This window comes from Humulus lupulus, chromosome 9 (assembly GCF_963169125.1).
Source record: "Humulus lupulus chromosome 9, drHumLupu1.1, whole genome shotgun sequence".
Taxonomy (NCBI): Eukaryota; Viridiplantae; Streptophyta; class Magnoliopsida; order Rosales; family Cannabaceae; genus Humulus; species Humulus lupulus.
In genome coordinates this window covers 179,119,943-179,140,869 of record NC_084801.1, presented here as the reverse complement: position 1 = coordinate 179,140,869, position 20,927 = coordinate 179,119,943, and the positions used below count along the sequence as shown (strand labels likewise).

Here is a 20,927-nt window from a genome sequence, read left to right as displayed (position 1 = left end):
TTTCTGGTTAACTGCCACTCTTTTTTCCCTTGACTTTCAGGATTTTCAAAAAATTATCCACTCTCCTTCCTTTCTCGTGGAACGCACGTCCTGACTCTTTAATAAGGGCCTTAATATATAGCTTGTTTTGTTCCTAAACCCCGAGCTTGTAACTTTGAGCTCGCAACTCTTGCATGCATGGCCCTCACCATTTTTTCTTTCTCGCTAGATGTCACAGAATCTGGAATGACGGTGGGGGTCGTTGCTGGCAATCCCTTACGAGCCAAAAACCCCGAGCCCAGAATCGTTGTTCGCCCGGAATCAACGTCGGATAAGGGAGTACGAGCTTGTGCGCGAGCAGAAGGATATTCGAGCTCATTACCGCCGCCAGATAGACGAGGTCATAGAGGGGAAGAGGAGAGTTCTTCGGGAGGCCCTCTATCCGAAATCCAATTCAGGACCTAGGCCGATTCCCCTCGACCCTGCACTAAAGGTCACTGTTGCATACCATCCAGGAGAGCTCCAATTTTCACTAATGGGGGAACCTTCTTCCTCGCAGCCGAGGAGAGAAATGTTTGAGGACGAGCACTATTGGAGCTCGATTACCACAACTAGTCAGATAACTGAAATCCTGGCTTTCCACGGCCTCGGCCTGTTAGGCTCCTTGAAGTGTCGAGCTCCGGCCGACCATGAACGAAGCTGTTTCGCCCCTCGGGGTCATGACGCCAGGTTGAAGTACGCGGCGTGGAGCCAGGAACACATGAGGGCGGGAGCACTGTTGCCCTTGAAGTCTTTTTTCAAGGACTTCACGGATTTCGTTGGGTTGGCCCCGTTCCAACTCAACACCAATTCTTACAGGGTGCTGTCTGCCCTGAGGTCCTTATACCACGAGATGGGGTGGAAAGGACCTTCGCCTCAAGAGATTTTGTATCTCTTTTGTCTGAAAAGTAACCCCTCCCGAGCTCGGTGAGGGGATGGCTTTTATTATCTCTCGAGCTATCCCAAGGAGAAGAAGGTCTTTGAAGATCTTTCCAATCATCCGCCTTATTTCAAAAGGGCCTTCTTCTGGACAGACGGTCTGTCCCCGTCTCGACACTACTCGTTCAGGCGGATTCGTAAGTATTCTTGTTATCTTTATTTCTGTGCTAGAGATTTTAGCTCTTAGATCCATACTTAGTAGAAATATGTCTTGTCTTTCAGCCAATTTTCAGCGTCCCACTCCTGACGAGACAATGAAGGAGCATAGAGAGACCCTGCTCCAACTCCCCCATGGCAGGAGGTCTCTCTTATACCTTTTACACGAGGATAGGCTCCGGAAGTGCGGACTTTTGGGGGAGGGCCAGTCCACCTTTGACTGGTCCAATAAAAAATATGAACACTGAGAGCAGGTGCCCCTGCCCACAGGCGCCCTTCCTCCGAGGAGAGAAACAAGGCCGCCACTTCCAGTTCGCCTGAGGAGTCCGCTGTCGGGGAATGAGGCTAATGATGAAGCCTCGAGCTCAGATTCGGATGAAGGTAAAGTCCTCCCTACCTCGAGAATGTGGTCCCCCACCTTGCTAAAACATAAGCCCAATAGGTTAGTCTCATGCCCACAGGATAGATACCACTTCTACATATGGAGTTGGGTAGATGACTGTGTCCATAGGTTTGATAGTGGGCTCGGGAAATACGACACCATGTATACCACGGACGAGGTGTGGAACGGGATAGCTGTTCAGTACGGTACCAACGATTATAGGGACCTTTCGAGGTTATCACCCACATATAGGGAAGACACTCCCCCCGCCTCCTCTGAAGACGGGGGAATTTCATGGTCCCCAAGCTCGAGCTCGGGGGAGAGTTCCAGTTAGGTTTCTTCTATCATCACTTTATATGTCTGTGATACTGAAACAACTTGTATGCTTCTCTTTTATTAACTCACTCTGTGTTGTGACTTGTGCAGGCAAGATGGACTCCGACCTCGACAACATCATCAAAAGTGGTGGCGCCAAGAGGAGCAAGCGTCCCAGAGCGGGGTCGCTGAAGACCGACCGGCCGGGAAAGGGCCCCAAGAGGTCCAAGAAAACCCCTCCTCCTGCTCCGCCGGTTTCGAGCTCCATCGCTGCGGCGACTTCCCAGGCCGGCGCTTCCACAACGGCGCCGTCCTCGCAGGTCGTTGCCTCTGCAGTGGCGCCGACTTCGCTGGTCGGTCCCTCCGTTATGGTTGAGTCCCGACCTCCTGTGGTGGTTCAGTCATCCTTAGGTCCGCCTTCTAGAAGGCCTTCTGCTTCTCGAGCTCAGAAGCTATCAGTTTCCACCCACATGGATGCATATGTGGTCGACAATGCCGCTGGGTCCCATGGATCTACGCTGGTCTCGGATGTTATGTCCTGGATTGGCCAGAGCTTTGGCAGTCTCGAGACTCCCCAATGGCAATGCTTGAACGATACCCAAGACTGCACTGTCCTCTATGAGAAGAGTATCGAGCTCGCTGCCGCGATAAGTATCCTTCTATAGTCCTTCTTCTTGGTTATAATCACACAGACTTGGTGTTAATGATGACTTTTTCTTTTTCAGTCTCTTGCCTTTACCGCCCAGCTCAATTACAAGTTGAACAATGAGATTCATTCGAGCCAGTTTCATGCTCAAGAGGCGAAGGATCTCCACCTCAAAGCGAGCGATGATCTGAAGGCAGCGAATGCGAAGCTTGAGGCAGGAGCCAAGGAACGTGAGGACATGGCCACCGAGCTCGAGAAGCTGAAAACTAAGCTCGAGGAGCATAAGAAGGAGATCACCCAGCTCCAGGAGACCAACAAGAAGCTTGAAGAGGAAAAGGCTGTCACCTTTGACATCATGGAGGATGAAAAAGCTCGTCTCCTTGCTGAGTACAAAGAGAAGAAGGATCAAGCGGTTGACTCGGCCATGTACTGAATGTGGGCCTATAATGAAGATCTGGACACCATCTTCTTAGGTCCTCACGAGGCGACACTTCTTGACAGGTGGAATGCTCGACTCGAGAAGGAAGAGGCTGCTCAGCTCGAGAAGGAAAAGGCTGCTCGGGAGGCCGTTTCGGAGGGAGCCCAGGAGGACAGCCATGCTATTCGTCTTGAGGAATCCGGTGCTACTGATGCTGAGAAGGCCAAGGAGACTCCTCTTCCTTAAATCTGATCTCGGGGAAACCATCTATTGGGGTTGCGTCCCCTTATTTTTGTAATTATTTTAATTTATGCCCACGGGGCCGATACAATTTCTTTAAATATTACTTATATATGCTTTACATTTCTTGGCTCGAAATATTTTGCACATTTTTTATGGATGAATCATTTATGTTTATTTATTCATACAAACATATTGTGGATTTAGGTTCGAAGCTCAATGCATTCATGCACAGTTTGTTCAAATTATCCGCTTCCGACCTCGTTATTTTTCAAAGTCGGATATTACTTTAACCATGAACCCAAAAGTACTTATATGGTACGTAATGTGAATGATTTGGTTATATATTTTTTGCTTAGTCACTTTTCCTCATCCTCAGTCTTTGCTCCAAGGTTAAGAGTTCGAAACTATTTTTCTTTAAGACATTCCAGCCTCGTTCTCGATTTATCTCGAAGTAGGTTTAGGTTCCTACTTATCATCGATTAGTTTTTTGGCTGGTTTGTTCCAAACCTGTTAATTTTGCACATCTGGTTGACTCCAAACGTTTTCGGTTTTTGATAATTCGGTTATGTCCGAACTATCTAAGCTCGCGTATCTGGTTATATCCAAATACTTTATTTTTGATAATTCGGTTATGTCTGAACTATCTAAGCTCGCGCATCTGGTTATATCCAAATGCTTCATATATTTTTTATATTTTAAGCTGATGGTATATATACCAATGATGCCCCCTTAATATCCTATGAGTGTGACCATAGGTTATTAAATTAAGAGAGATTGCAAAAATAAAAAATAAAAAGAGATAATATACTGAATGAAATAAAGCTTTATTTGATGGTAATCAAAAAGCAAACAAACTAATACAAATAGAAACTCATGGTTATAGGCAACACTTTTCCTACACTACTGATAGTAAGGTCTAAGGTGTTCGCCATTCCATGCTCGTGGTACTAGGCTCCCGTCCAATCTCGCAAGTTTGTACACACCAGGACGGATGATTGTCTCTATCTGGTACGGTCCTTCCCAGTTCGGTCCGAGCACTCCAGCTGCTGGATCTCGAGTTGCCAAGAATACGCGTCTCAACACCAGATCTCCCATACCGAACTTTCGATCTCGAACCCTCTTGTTGAAATATCTGGTAGTTCGTTGCTGGTAGGCAGCATTTCTCAGCTGAGCCTCTTCTCTTTTTTCTTCAATCAAGTCTAGGGTTTCTTCGAGCTGAGTGTGGTTTAAACTTTGATCGTAAATCTGAGTTCGGATCATTGGGATCTCTACCTCAATAGGCAACATTGCCTCGCAGCCGTATGCTAGAGAGAACGGGGTATGTCCTGTTGAGGTTCGAGCTGTGGTCCTGTATCCCCAAAGGACTTGGGGAAATTATTCGGGCCACCGTCCCTTTGCTTCTTCCAACTTTTTCTTTAAAGAACTTTTGAGAGTTTTGTTCACAGCTTCGACCTGGCCATTCGCTTGAGGGTGAGCTACTGATGAAAAACTCTTTATTATACCGTTCTTTTCACAAAAGTTGGTGAGCAAGTCTCAATCGAACTGGGTTCCGTTGTCGGATACGATCTTTCTCGGCACTCCGTATCGGCACACGATGCTCTTTACAACGAAATCAAGGATCTCCTTTGAGGTTATAGTTGCCAACGGTTCAGCCTCCGTCCATTTTGTGAAGTAATCCACGGCGACCACAGCATATTTCACTCCTCCTTTGCCAGTCGGGAAAGATCCTATGAGGTCGATGCCCCATACCGCGAAAGGCCATGGGGATGTCAACATGGTCAGCTCGGATGGTGGGGCTCGGGGTATCGTGGCGAATCTCTGGCATTTGTCGCATTTCTTCACATACTCGAAAGAATCCGTTTTAATTGTTGGCCAGAAATATCCCTGGCGTATGATCTTCTTGGACAGGCTATGCCCCCCGGTGTGGTCTCCGCAGAACCCTTCATGAATTTCTTCAATGATTTTCTTAACTTCGGAAGGGGTTACGCACCTAAGTAATGGCATGGAATATCCCCTTCAGTATAGCTTTCCGTCCAAAATGGTGTAACGGGGAAGTTGATACATCAACTTTCGAGCCTGGTTCCGATCTTTTGGAAGAGTTCCATTTTCGAGATAATCAACTATCGGGGTCATCCAGGTCGGCTCTGTCTCGATCATACACACATCTTCCTCTTCTGGCTCGTTAATGCCAGGTACTGATAGGTGTTCTATGGGTACAACATTCAGCTCTTCATTTTCGACGGATGTGGCGAGTCGAGCTAAGGCATCTGCATTTGAGTTCCGTTCTCGGGGAACCTGTTCGATTGCATAAAACTCGAAATACTCCAATGAAGATTTTTCCTTTTCCAGGTAAGCTGCCATTCTAGTGCCACGAGCTTGGTATTCTCCTAGGATTTGATTAACCACGAGCTGGGAGTCACTGTAGCAATGTATAGCTTTAGCTTTGAGCTCCTTAGCTATACGAAGTCCCGCGAGCAAAGCCTCGTATTCGGCCTCATTATTCAACGCTTTGAAGTCAAATCTTAGGGAAGAATGAAATCTGCTTCCTGCGGGGATAACCAAAATGACCCTTGCCCTTGCATTATTTTCATTTGACGAGCCGTTAACGTAAAGTTTCCACAGCTCATGGGCCGTGGTTATTACCTCGTTGTCAGCTATACTAGTACATTCCACTATAAATTCCGCCAATGCCTGTGCCTTAATGGTCGTTCTCGGGTGGTAGGTGATCTCGAACTATCCGAGCTCAACAACCCATTTAAGAAGTCGACCTGAAGCTTCTGGTTTAGACAAGACTTGCCTAAGCGGTTGATCAGTCAGCACATGGATGGGATGCGCCTGAAAGTAGGGGCGGAGTTTTCGAGATGAATGAATTAAACTGAGCGCGAGTTTCTCCATCAATGGGTATCTTGACTTTGCCCCCAGTAATCTTTTACTGATGTAGTAAACGGGTCTTTGCACCCTCTCTTCTTCTCGAACGAGAAATGCGCTTATTGCGTGTTCGGTGGTTGAAAGGTATAGGTACAATACTTCTCCTGTTTCAGGTTTTGACAGGATGGGTGGTTCCGCTAGGTGCTTTTTGAGCTCCTGAAAGGCCAGCTCGCATTCCTCTATCCATTCAAACTTCTTACCTCCTCTCAGTAAGTTGAAAAATGGAAGACCACGATTCGTAGATTTCGAGATGAATCTGCTTAGGGCTGCCATCCTGCCAGTCAGACTTTGGACATCTTTGTGCCTTTGAGGTGAGGGCATGTCAATCAGGGCCTTGATCTTGTCGGGGTTAGCCTCGATTCCACGAGAGTTCACAATAAAGCCCAGAAATTTTCCTGAAGATACCCCGAAAGTGCACTTCTGAGGATTTAGCTTCATGTTGTATTTCCTAAGCACGCCAAAGCACTCTTCAAGGTCATCAACATGGTTCTTGTTGAGTTGAGACTTTACAAGCATGTCATCAACATAAACCTCCATGTTGTTCCCTATTTGTTATGAAAACATCGTGTTTACGAGCCACTGGTATGTGGCTCCAGCATTCTTGAGCCCGAATGGCATGACATTATAGCAGTATAGCCCTTTATCCATGATGAAGCTCGTATGTTCTTGGTCGGGGGCATGCATGGGAATCTGGTTATATCCAGAATAGGCATCCATGAACGACATCAGGCCGTGCCCCGCCGTGGCATCCACGAGCTGGTCAATCCTTGGTAACGGAAAACAGTCTTTTGGGCAAGCTTTGTTGAGATCTGAGTAGTCAATATAGGTTCTCCACGTCCCATTGGGCTTTGGGACCAACACCGGATTGGCTACCCAGTCAGGGTAAAAGGCATCCCTAATGAATCAGTTCGCCTTCAACCTGTCAACCTCCTCCTTTAGCGCCTTCTTTCTATCTTCGTCCAGCTGTCTTTGCTTTTGTTGCTTTGGGGGAAAGCTTTTGTCTATGTTTAGAGCGTGGCTTGCTACATTCGGGCTTATCCCTACCATGTCTGAGTGTGACCACGCGAAGACATCCTGGTTTTTCTTCAAAAAACAAATTAATTGCTATTTTGCCTCGTCTTGGAGGTGTTTTCCGACCTTCACCTTCTTCGAGAGATCAGTTTCCTCGAGCTGAATTTCTTCGAGCTCCTCTAAAGGTTCGAGGTCAACTTTCTCCTCAATCCTCGGATCAATCTCCTCGTCAATTTCTAAAACCGTTCCCTCTTTGTTTTGTATGATAATGAGTGCTTGAGCGTTCGTTTGTTTCTTTCCCCTCAAGGAGATGCTATAGCATTCCCTCCCTGCTAATTGGTCTCCTTTTAATGTCCCGACTCCACTAGGGGTCGGGAACTTAAGGGCCAGATGCCTTACTGATGAAACTGCCCCCAGCCCGACCAAGGCGGGTCTCCCGAGCAGCACATTGTAGGCAGATGGTAAGTCTACTACCACGAACTCCATTATCTTGGTCACCGAGACTGGATAGTCTCCCAAGGTCACGGGGAGCTCGATGGATCCCATACAGGCAGTTCCTTCTCCTGAAAAGCCGTACAAAGTAGTTGCACATGCTTTCAAGTCGCGAAGGGAGAGTCCCATCTTCTCGAGGGTTGCTTTATAAAGGATGTTGACTGAGCTCCCATTATCTATGAGAACTCGGCGGACCCTTTTATTGGCCAACTTAAGAGTAATGACCAGCGGATCATGATGAGGGAACTGAACATGGGAGGCATCTTCCTCGGTGAAGGTTATTGGTTGTGTTTCAATCCTCTGGCTTTTTGGTGCCCTAGGTTCGGGTTCATAAGGAGACCCGTCCCCTGTCTTCAACTCGTTAACATACCTCTTTTGGGAATTCCTGCCCCCTCCTGCGAGATGAGGCCCTCCCGAGATGGTTATTACATCAGCTCCATCTATCGGCGGGGGCCTGTCTTCTTCCCGAGCTCGGGAGTTATTGTTTTGTGTCGTCAGAGGCGCGGCTACTCTCTGGTTTGTGGCCGCCTGACCAGTACTCTGGTTTTTGACATAATGCCGGAAGTAACCTCTCGAGATCAACCCTTCGATCTCGTCCTTCAGTTGTCGACATTCATCGGTTGTATGCCCGGTGTCTCTGTGGAACCGGCAATATTTACTGGAATCCCTCTTGGATTTTTGATTTCTCATCGGGTCTGGGCGCCTAAAGGGGACCTGGTTTTCATTATCCAGGTATATGTTCTCCTGAGACTCATTGAGTTCGGTGTATACCCTATACACAGAGAAATACCTCTCCCCTTTCTTTTTCTTTCCTCCCTTAGCTTCGGGGTTACTTCCTTCGTTCTTTTTTCTCTTGGAGGGGTTCTCCGTGGTAGGCTTTGGAGCTGCTGGGTCCGCCGAGGTTGAGGCAGAGTTGATGTTTATCGTTGTAGTTTTGGACTGGGGAGTCGCTTTGAGCGTCGACCTCGCTTCCTCTACATTGACAAACCTCTGCGCTCGTCTGTTAAACTCGGTTATTGACCTTTTCAGTTTCCCTTGCATGTCGTCCCAAAGGGCACTTCCCGGTAATACACCAGCTCGGATAGCCATTAGGTGCCCACTGTCATCTACGTCCCGAGCTCGGGCGACTTCCAGATTGAATCTTGTTAGGTAACTTTTAGTGTTTCGCCCGGCTGTTGTCGGACGTTAGTTAAGGTGGATGCTTCTGGTCTGACCCCCATCATTGCTCTGAACTACTTCTTAAAGTCTTTAGACAACTGCTCCCATGAGGTTATTGGGTGTCTCTTATATTTTTCGAACCAACTTTTGGCAGGTCCTGCCAATGATGTTGGAAACAACATGCACCGGAGCTCATAACCCACGTTACTGGCTTTCATGATAGTGTTGAACGTGCTCAGGTGACTACACGGGTCGGTTTTTCCTTCAAATGTTGGGCGTGAGGGATCCTAAACCCTTGAGGAAATTGAGTGTTGGAAATATGGGGAGAAAACGGCTCGAGCTCCTCGTCAGAGTCCTCATATCGACCATTTCCTCGTTCATTCTTTAAAAGCCTAAAGGCTCTTTCGAGCTGATCGATTCTTTCTTGGACTGGGTCAATAGGAAGTACTGTCTGGAATTGATTGTCATTGATCGTGATTCAAGGCTCGCGTCTCCGCGAGGGGTCTCTACGCCTATTCAAGCGATTCCTCAAGTCAGGATTCGTTTGGTCACCATTACCCCGACTCTGATTCAGGTGGTCTCGCAGGTCGTGACGATTTTTGCAGCTTCCGGTATTCTTACGACCTCGGTCATGCTTACTGACTGACCTGGTATCTCCAGAATCTTCACTGGTAAAACTCATTGCTTGGTTATTTCGTGATGGATTTTTCCCACGTCGCCTCATCTCCACAGTGCGAGACCGAGACGTCTGACTTTTCTAGGACGGGGCGCCTCTCCGCTCCTGGAAGGTCTCACTGTTTCCTTGTCTTTCCCCCGCACACCCTTCATTCTGATCTCTAACAGGTTGAGCGTTCCTGCGGGGGGGGCGAAGGATATCTTATGGGTGACGGAGGGAACCGTATAGGCGACGGTGGCTGCCACCCTTGTCGCAGCCTAGAGGGTCCAGAATTTCCCCGAGATGGGTCAGTCGCATTCGGTGCGCTCCCAGGTACCTGAGTCCGAGCCTCTGCAGGGGTTCGGTTATTCTCAGCTCCCGCAGGCACTTCCACAGGAGGGTTAGCCGGGGCACGAGCCCGAGTACTCCTCTGGGGCCTAGGTGGAGCGGATGGCTTTGCTGGTGCCGGAGGTTGAGTTGGCCTCCTTGTGGCAGCATCCTTTCGTGGACGCCCGCGGGGCCTCCGGGGAGGAACATGCACGTCCCTTGGAGGAGGGACTTGGTTTTCGCGCGGAGGCGGGGGCTGAGCCACCTGCGCCTCTGCAGCTATCCTTGCCAACTCCTCATTCCGTTTGTTGGCCTCTGCCAACAGCTGCTTCAGTTGCCGGTTTTCAAGTTCCACAATAGGAGCGTACCGCTCAGGATTGTAGTACATATCCTCATCTCTTGGTGGAGGAGGTGGTCCCCGGGAATCAGAAGACCCACTTCTCTCTTCAACATCCGGATTCTCCATTGGCTGTTTTCCAAGACGTCTTGGGTAATTTTCTTCAGGTGTGTTCTGATTGTTTGTGGCCATGATTTTCTCAGGGATGAATGCTTAAGGTTCTCAATGAAAGCACCAAACTGTTGACGCCATTTTTCGTCAACAGTGAAAGGAGAGCACGTAAACAATAACTGATAATGGCCAATTAAAATATGACAATACAAACACCCGATTTTTACGTGGTTCAGCAGTTAAATCTGCCTAGTCCACGAGTCTCTGTTATTAAACTCAAGATTATCTCTGAAAATTCTTAAGCATGAATTCTTCAGATTTTTCTCTCAAAGTTCAGAATTTCGCCCCCTTACAGTGGTGCATGACCTCTCTATTTATAGAGAAGGCTGCAGAATACTATCCCACATATTTTGGGTAGTTACTCTTTTTGTGTAAATAAAATAAATGGCTTTAAATGCCTATAATCAGATATAAAAGGAAACGTCCCCTGAAGACCAGGGGGCGTATAACTAACCAAATAATATCCCATGATATTATGGGATTTACAACAATAAAGGCAAACTGCGTCCCTTGAGGATAACACTTATAGATATTCAAAATCTTGTATCTCCAAGACCTTAGCCTCCCAGGTTTCTCATCAGCTTTCGAGCTAATGACATCTCCCGAGGTCACATGGCTTTCGAGATCGTACACACGTCAGGCTCGGAACTCCTGATCCGAGGTCATCCCTGAGGACAGATGCGTCTAGGAGCTGCCTTTCGAGATCATAAATATTTCGAGGTCACCACAATCGAGGTCGTCTCAGTTTTTCAGGCTCGATATTTAATCCTGGAGCATACCTCAAATTGTACGAGTTCATTTGCTGCGAACCCAGCTTTCGAGGTCATATTTAACATGGCTCGAAAACTGGGTACAACAGTACTTATTTCATATTTCATGATCTTCTTTGGTCTTTATATTTACATGTACTATTTTTCTTTGAGTTTGTAATCTTCTACTCTTCTACTTCTTCTACATCTCTCTATTTACTTATAATTTTAGCAATTGAGTTGTAATATTTATTTTAATAAAATACCTTGTCTACTATATTCTTGCTTAGAGTTGTATCTTGATTTTATATAATCCATTGAATAATACATATTCTCTAACAAGCATTGCTCAACCATCCAATATGCTGCATCAATTGGTATTCAGAGCCTCAGTCTTTTCCCGAGAGGTACGATAGCCATGGATGGCATTGGGAGTCATTTTTATGTCGAAGAACATGAAGCAAGATTCTTTTGAGCGAATAAAAAACATCAAAGGATGTGAATGAGAGATTTAGCTCAAGATCGATCTAGAAGAGTTAGAGATTCATCCGATCGGAAAAGTGATTATCAAAGGTGGAGTGCCCACCAACGGTGGTCTTCCCCATTCTCTTCTCACTATTACCATCTATCACCATCTCCATTTTCATCCTCGTCTTCTTCTCGATACCGTCACCCCCCACCAACATCTTCCCCATCACACCACTGTGACCATCATATCTCAACCTCACACCTACCACCACCACAAAACTATAACCCACTCCTACCATGATCTTCATATTTGTCACTGTATCATAGAACCCACCATATTTTAAATTCACCACCACCACCAAACTATCAACCCCACCACAGCCACCATGCTTCATCCCTACAAACCCACACACCCCGACCTATGAAACCCACCAAAAGGGAGAAGTGGTGGGTTGGCCATGCTTTGGTGCCACAAGGATGATGCACGATTGCTTAGCCACTCTCAGAATCACATTGATTTGGTTACTAAGGTGAATAGTTTGGAATAGTGGAGGCTTACTGAGATTTATGGGGAGTCTAATAGGGCGTTAAGATAAAATACTTGGCTTCTTCTTCAAACTCTTGCTTCCAACTCCTTCTTATCGTGGTGTTTGATAGGGGACTTCAACAATGTTCTTAGCCAAGATGATAAGAAGTGGTGGCGTCCATATCCAAATAGGTTGATTGATGGCTTCAAAAGAGTTGGTTTTGAGTGTGACCTTGTGGATTTGGAGCTGAATGGTCATCCCTTTACGTGGGAAAGAGGTAGAGGTAATATTTGGTAGGTTGAAGTTCGTTTAGACAGAGCCCTTGTGACCCACTCTTGGATGTCTTTGTTTTCTATGGCTAAGTTGACCAATCTTGAGGTTTCCACTTCGGACCATTGCCCAATTTTTATTTTTATTTTTTTGGAGCCAAGTTCTACAAATCACTCTCAAGTATACAAGCCATCCTGCTTTGAAAATGTTTGGCTAAAGGAACCCATGTGTTACCAAATTGTTCTTTCTAGCTGGTTTATATACGGTAATTATGTTGGGAATATAAGGCTTATACTTTATGATTCAACAATGAATGAAGGGAGTTAATTCAATATTTCAAATCCTAGAGACTAATCAAGAACCATATTCATAGTATGAAAGCAAATTTTCAAACTTAAAGAAACATATTCAAACTATGAATGCAAATATTGAAACTTAAAGATTAAATGAATATAACATGAACTTAGAATGAAGATAACATAAATAAGATCAAAGTGTAGAGTGGACCTTTCTTTAATAACAACCCTTAGAACATAAATCACAAAGCTATGATTTTATGAGAAATACAAAAGTTATAAGGCTGGACACAAATGAAGGTTTGTTGCTCAAAAATCTTTATTCCTAGCCTTCTCTATAAAGATGCTTGAAGCTACAACAATTGCATTAGATTGGGATTCAGAAGCCTTGATCCTTCATACAAGCCAAGCTTTCTTGATGAAGATCTTGGAGAAAACTAGTAATCTTGGAGCTAGAGAGCTAGAGAGATAGTTCTTCTTTTAGAGAGAGAGAGAGAGAGGTGAGTGAGTGATCAATTCACCAATTAACTCATTTAGACCCCTTAATAGTATAGGACCCTCATTAGACTCAATCAATAAGATTAGAGCATTTAAAGTTAAGTTTTGGAGTTAAACACGTAACCATACGGACACTCCGTAATAGACCAGGCGACGCGTCGCCTGGCACTAGGCGATGCATTGCCTATCAGGGGATGCGTTGTCCAAGGCCCAGCAATGCATCACCTGGTTTGTCTTTCTAGGTCTTTTTTAGCCCAGGCAACCTATCGTCGACGCTTCTGTAATACGACTTCAAGAGGTGTCTCAAAACACCTCCAAATGCTCCCAAATTTCTTGGGTACTCTTATATACTCCAAATAAATATTTTGGACACAAAAAGTTGATTGAAAAATATGTATACTCAAAGTCAACTTTCGCATGTTGTGAAATCATTATTTTTTTAGGACATCTTCGTGCCTGAACAATTCCACCATGTATTTAACCAATCTCAACAAATTATGCTATGAATCAAAAGATATCTCGATTTTGTAATGACTTGGCTAGTTGGGGTAAAGGTGTGACAGGTGTTTTAAAGGAGTAAATTCAAAAGTTCAAAACTATAATTTGCAGGTTGAAGCAAAGAAGAGATGTTCATGCTATCTAGAAGTACTAGGAAGCCCAGAAAAGAGCTATGCAATATACTTCACCAGCAACAGATCTTTTGGCGACAACGTTCAAAGCACCTTTGGTTGAAGGAAGGAGACCAAAATACTAAGTATTTTCATGTAGTAGCTTCCGCTCAGAGAAGGCAAAACACGATCCATAGGTTGCAAACGGATGAGGGAGTTTGGGTGGATTGGAATCAAGGGCTGGATGATGTCATAGTGAAGTACTGAAGGCTCTTAAGCGACAGAGATTATATCTTTTATCCCTTCGATGCTCACTGATACCCATAATATGGAGCTGCTTTGGCCTATTTCTGACCAAGAAGTCAATGATGCTTTATTCCAAATGCATCCTGACAAAGCTCCTGGTCCGGATGGTTTAAATCCAGCTTTTATCATAAATTTTGGCATATTGTTGGTTCAGATGTGATAGTGGAGGTAAAATAGGTCTTCTCTACCGGTTCTTTTCCTGATCTCTGAAATGATTCTAACATTGTTCTTATCTCAAAGAAGTGTAATCCTTGTTCTATGGGTGATATTTGGCCTATTTCTTTGTGCAATGCTATTTATAAGGTGGTTGTTAAAGTCTTGGCTAATAGGTTGAAGAGTGTGTTGGGGCTGCTTATCTCTGACTCGCAGAGTGCTTTTATTCTGTGTAGACTCATTTTGGATAACATCATGCTTTCTTTTGAGGTTCTCCATTTTCTCAAGAGAAAGTCTATTGGAAAGAAAGGCTTTATGGCGTTAAAATTGGATGTGAGCAAGGCTTACGACTAGGTTGAATGGTCTTCCTTGACAGTTGTTATGCAGAAGATGGGTTTTGCAGATCGATGGATTCAACTCATTGATAACTCTACAAAATAGAGTTATTTTACCATCTTTTATATGCTAATTACTGCTTAGTTCTTGAGTTTTTAATTAATTTATTAAGTTTTTAAGTAATTTTGAATTTATTAGTCTTATGATGATTTTATATACTTTTGTGTGTTTTTATACTTATTTTGTTGTAGTTTAATTATTTAAATTAGTGTGTTTAGTTAGAAGTAAAAAATGTGTGTTTTATTGAAACTAAATGTTAAATTGAATTAAGTTATAATTAATATTTTTAAAGAATTAAATTGATTTATTTTATAATTGAAAATATTTTATTATGATTTATTTATATTTATTTTGTAGGGAATTTATGACACTTTTGCTCTTGAAAAGAAAGAAAAATGAAGGAAATGTGGCATTTACAAGAATTAAAGCTGAAAAAAATAAGGACAATATGACATTTCTGAAAAGCTAAAGGCCCAAGCCTCACTCGAAGCCCACAATCAGTCTACTGCCTCCCATGCTTGGGCCACTGCTACATTATGAGACCCACTGATCCAGCTGCTTCCCAGCCCACGGTTCCACCTGATGCACCCTTTCAGCAGCCAGCTCCAATAAACCACCCATTCGACCAGCACCAATTGCCTGCCTCCATGTGCCAACGCCAGCTTCACTCGGCTCCTCCTTGCCACCTTTGTGCATTTTTGAGCCCAACAAATTCTTTTGTCCCCTTGTCCCCTTATGTCTAAAAATACCATTTTTTTTACCCAAATTTTTCTACACATTTTACCCAAAAATCATCATTACACTCTATAATTTACCCATATTATTATTAATTTAAATTGATTATTTTAATACTCTCATTTTGGCTATAAATAGAGAACTTTCAAGACCATTTAGGGTGGCTCATTTTAGGGGAGAGGTTACCATACCACAAGTTCTACACTTTCAAAACCTCTTAATTCTCTTCATCGTTTTCTTCTTTTTGGTCATTTTTCCTATGAGTTTTTAGAGGAAAAATTTGAGGGTTTCTCCTCCAAATTTTCCTATTTATGTTTGTAATTTTTAGTTTGTATTTGCTATTCTAGTTATGAGTTTCTAATCTTTTTAAGATTATTAAGGTGATGATGAAACAATATGTAACTAGATAGTATTTATGTTGTGTGTTGATTTCCCATTTTGTGCAATAAAGTTTATGGATTTTCTTCTTCAAATATCTTCTTTCATCTTAAATATCATGTATTTTGGATTGTTAGCACATATTTACACTTTTTTCTTCATTAGTGCAAAAACATAATATTTTTTGTGTAAGATGTGTCATTAAATTGTACACATCCATGCTTAGAACAAAAATATTATGTTTTGCCTTATAAATAATGTTCATTGATTTATTTGTTATTTCATTAGATTGATTTACACTAAATGCTTTGAAATTATAATTTTAAAAGTGAAGATAAATCCTATATTTTTATAAAAAACTTGTGCTTAAATAGAATATCAAATTTGAATAAGTGATGGTTTGATTAATTTCTACTATTACTAAAACTTGGAAATCAATGTACTTATAAATATTATTGAACTTATATTTTATGGATTCTATTATCTTAATAATCTTTCTTCTACCATCTTGATTTCTATTATTAATTTATGTTATATATATTGTCTTCAATATCTTTATTATTATCTTTTATTTTATTTTTATTGTTACAAATTCTCATTAATCTTTGGAGCTATGTTAGAATTTATTAATTTTGGTTTAAAATAGTTTTCTTTTTTATTTTAGACAACTCATTTGGGTTCGATCTCGTGCTTACACGAACACTATATTCCATATACGATTCGTGCGCTTGCGAGTAGAAATTTTTAAAACATACCTGTTTTGGGTCCATCACTCATCTACCTTTGTGCTTCTTTGGTTATCTATAGAATGGTGCATAATGGTAGGATTATAGGGCCTATTATTCCTTCGTGTGGCCTCCGACAAGGGGACCCGCTTTCTCCTTATTTGTTTATTCTTTGTACTGAAGGGTTCTTTACTTTGCTCATAAGATATGAGGAGAAAGGTTGGATACACAGATGTCGTGTTGCTAGAGGTGCCCCTACTATTTCCCATATGCTCTTTGCTGATGATAGTTACCTTTACTGTCGAGCTTCTGATACTGAGGCTCGTAATGTGGTTGAGCTGCTCCAAAAATTCCAAAAAGCCTCTGGTCAAAGAGTTAACTATTCCAAGTCCTCAGTGTTTTTTAGTGCTAATGTTGATTGTAGCACTCAGGCTAGGATTTGTGCTAGTATGGGAATGTAGGAAGCCAATGCGAACAACCTATGTCTGGGTCTGCCGAGCCTCATTGGAAGAAATAAAAAGACAATTTTGGGGTTTTTAAAGGACAGAGTTCAACATAGAGTGCTCAGTTGGGATGGAATGCTTCTCACAAGGGTTGGAAAGGAAGTTCTTCTAAAATCTATTGCTCAATCCCGCCCCTCTTATGCAATGAGTGTCTTCTTACTGCCTATTAGCCTTTGTTCTGATATTGAGAGGTTAATGTGCAAGTTTTGGTGGGGCCCTAGTAAAGGAAGTGGTTGGGGAATTCTTTGGTTGAGCTGGGAGAAACTGAGCAAGCATAAGCATACTAGAGGTATGGATTTTCGGCATCTTCGGGACTTTAATTTAGCCATGCTTGGAAAACAAGGTTGGAGAGGTGAGACAATATTTCATAGCCTGGTCACTTGCCCGATTGCTAGATTTTGTTGAAACCAGGTGGACCGTGATTTGTTGGTTTTAACAGTTTTTTATTTTTTTTAATGTTAACTTTAACGGAATATTCTTATATTTAACGGTAGTTTGTAAACACTTAAACTTAAATAAAATTAAAAAAATAATAAAAAAAATTAAAATAGAATATTTGAGTTGAGGTATATGAAGAATGGCTTTTTGGTCCCTTTCGTCGAATGGTTATTATTTAAAAATAATAAAAAATTAAACAAATTAAAATAAGATATTTTTGAGATAGTTTATCATATGATAATTATTTAAAAATAACAAATAATTAAACAAATTAAAATATGATATTTTTTAGATATTTTACAATGATAATTATTTAAAAATAATAAAATTACATGTTTTATAACTTAAATAAAATAAAATAATTAATTAAAAAAAATAAAATATGATATTGTAGATATTTTACAATGATAATTATTTTAAAATAATAAATAATTAATCAAATTAAAATATGATATTTTTGATATAGTTTACAATGATAATTATTTAAAAATAATAAAATCATATGTTTTATAACTTAAATAAAATTCAATTAAACTTAAACACTTAAGCTTAAATAAAATAAAATAAGATATTTTTTAGATATTTTACAATGATAATTATTTAAAAATAATAAATATTAAAAAAAATTAAAGTAAGATATTTTTGAGATAGTTTACAATGATAATCATTTAAAAATAATAAATAATTAAACAAATTAAAATAGAATATTTTTTAGATAGTTTACAATGATAATTATTTAAAAATAATAAAATCATACGTTTATAACTTAAATAAAATTTAATTAAACTTAAACTCACTTATTAGAATAATATCATATTAAACATATAATATAATCTACTATCAATTAGCAACAAATTTTTTTTTTTTAAATTATCAAGAAACTTAAATTTAATATTCACGTATAATATTTAATATTACATTAAACATATAATATATAATCTTTTGTTGTCACTCCAAAATTAAAAAACTAGAACAAACATAAACTTAAACAAAAATAAATAAATTATTTAATTAAAATAGGATATTTATTTGAAATTTATATGACATTAATATAAATTTAATAAAAATAATTAATAAATTCTATAAATAAAACTAAACAAACGTGTATATTGCACGTTGCTTGTATCTAGTAAGTGATGAAAAATATAAACGCGTTTGTTATTTTCGTTAATAAATTCCAAAAAAAATGTATATGTTTGTTATGAATTTGTGATTAAAGTTTTATGGCTGAAAGATAAACGGATTTTGAGATAAAAATATTTAAGGGTCGAAAATATTCTAAAATTTGTGTTGAAAATAAATATTTTATACCTATACAACACATTTAAAAAGTTGATTTAAATTTAATAATTTTCTAATTATTATGTATATATATAATATATTTATTTTTAAATATACACATATATATTATAGGTATATAATATATTTACAATATATTTAAAATATATATTTTAAAATTTAAATAAGTTTTTTGTTAATAACTAATTTTCCAATAATTATTTATGTATATACGTATATGTTCAAAAATAAAATATATTATAGGTATATAATATATATTTTAAATTTAAATAAGATATTTATTAATAAATAATTTTATAATAGTTATATATACGTATATGTTTAAAAATAAACATACAATATATTTAAAATATGGTGAATCATTTTTCTTTATTTTGAATAAAAATAGGTTTTATCACTCAATAATTTTATATATTTTTTTAAAATAAAATTTTGTTACTATATATAATTTCTTATATTATTCATTAAATAATTAAAAATACTGTTAAGTTTAAAATTTAATATCATTTTATTATTTAATATTATTAAATTTGTTTATAATTTAAAAAAATATATATCTATATATATATAAGCTTGTAGTCCAGTACATACTACTAACCTTCATCAGGGTGCAAAGGTGCTGCAGATAAACCGTAACAAGCTACACTCCAGAAGAGGATCCAAAATAGACACCACCGCGAATTGTAGAAAGCAAAGCAATCATAATGTTTGGAAAACACTTTTCGAGATTAGTTTTTTTCATTATTCTAATTTGAATTCAGTATTAAAATTTATAAATATATATACATATGTATTAATATGTAAGCTCCGTAATCCTCTACTTACTACTAACCTTCAACATCAGAGTGCAAAGGTAGTCCAAATAAGCCAAAACAAGCTATACTCCAGAAGAGGAACCAAAATAGACACCACCGCGAGTTGTAGAAACCAGTCATGATGTTTGGGAAACACTTTACGAGAATAGTTTTTTCTTTTTTTTTTTTCGTTTTTAGAGTTGATTATTATGGCATTTTTATTATGACTAATCTATAAAGATGAGTTTTCCATCGTATTGACACATTTGAATTATTCTACCAATCAAAACTTAGAAAACAATGGCAGATGATAATGGTAGAGAAATTCAATGTGTGATGACATTCCAGTTCACATATACCGTAGGCAGGGGACCCACTCCATGGAAAATTCAGAAATTTAATTGTGTATTACAACATTTTTTAAATACAAGAAATTTCTCAAAGATAAGGTAGCTCGGGCGATGTAGACCCAATTAAACCCCAACAATTTTCAAGGATATACAGTATATATTTACCAATATCTATATACATTTATGTGACAATTTTTTTATAGGAGTTTCACTTTAAGTCCTACCGGAATGAGACTCTTAGTGTTCTCAACTTGTGAATAGTTTTTGGCGCAATTTTTTTTTTATGATTGTGTATATTGTAGCGATTTAAAGCATCCTACAAATTTTCAGAAAATTCCGAATAGTTTACAGTACCGAAAACTAGGTTCAAACATGTTGCTTTCTACGCGCATAAAAAAAAAAATAGTCACGCGTGCAACAACATGTTTTAATATAGTTTTTGGTACTGTAAACTATTCGGAATTTTCTGAAAATTTGCAGAATGCTCTAAATAGCTACAATATATACGGTAAAAAAAATCGCGCCAAAAACGGTTCACGGGTCGTGAACACTGAGAGCCCAACCGGTAAGACTTAAAGTGAAGCCCCTATAGGAGAATTCCCCTATATTTATATAATGAATAGCATTAAGCAGATGATGTATTACTCTAAAATATCTTTAAGCCACCCTATTTATTTTCTCCATTAACCTAATTTATTTTATTTTTTTTATTAATTAATAATTATAATAACAGTAATTAATTCTAATTCTACTTCTTAACTACTTAATTAGTAAAAATTAATGATGATATGACCGTCTAAAATCTCTTCAAACCACTTTATCTTTTAATCTAATTTATAATTGTTGATACCGTTTTTCGTCAACTTAAATCTGAAGAGCACTAAACACATAATTAAGAAAATAAATAAGAACAATCAGGATTTTTACGTGGTTCAGCAGTTAAAATCTGCCTAGTCCACGAGTCAATATTATTGAGTGGTGGAATACTCTTAAAGCTTTTACAAAGAAATTTAGCAGTGTATTCTCAATATCCAACTGTTCGTATCTACAAATGAAATTCTCCAATCTATTTATAGACTGGTTAACAAAATATCTTACATTTTATTTCGGGAAGTTACAATTCAAATTTGAAAAACATATAACTAAATATATTAATCATGTAATGTGCCATGATAATCAGGATTTAATATCAGATAATAACAAACCCCCAAGGAATAGGGATTTTCTAACAGCAACCG

The 20,927-nt window shown here is 39.6% G+C and overlaps 1 protein-coding gene across 2 annotated transcripts in view; it reads right to left on the bottom strand.

Annotated features, from left to right (window-relative positions):
- The window catches only part of LOC133801339 (probable LRR receptor-like serine/threonine-protein kinase At1g29720), a 50,475-nt gene extending 30,939 nt beyond the window's left edge, over window positions 1-19,536 (bottom strand). For both annotated transcript variants that reach the window (XM_062239514.1, XM_062239515.1), the window contains exons 1-2: window positions 19,378-19,536; window positions 19,144-19,185 (exon numbers count right to left, since the gene is read on the bottom strand). In XM_062239514.1, coding sequence (XP_062095498.1) covers window positions 19,144-19,185; window positions 19,378-19,480 — 145 coding nt within the window. In that variant the 5' untranslated portion in view covers window positions 19,481-19,536. The remainder of the gene's footprint in view (window positions 1-19,143; window positions 19,186-19,377) is intronic.
- Between the last annotated feature and the right edge of the window lie 1,391 nt (window positions 19,537-20,927).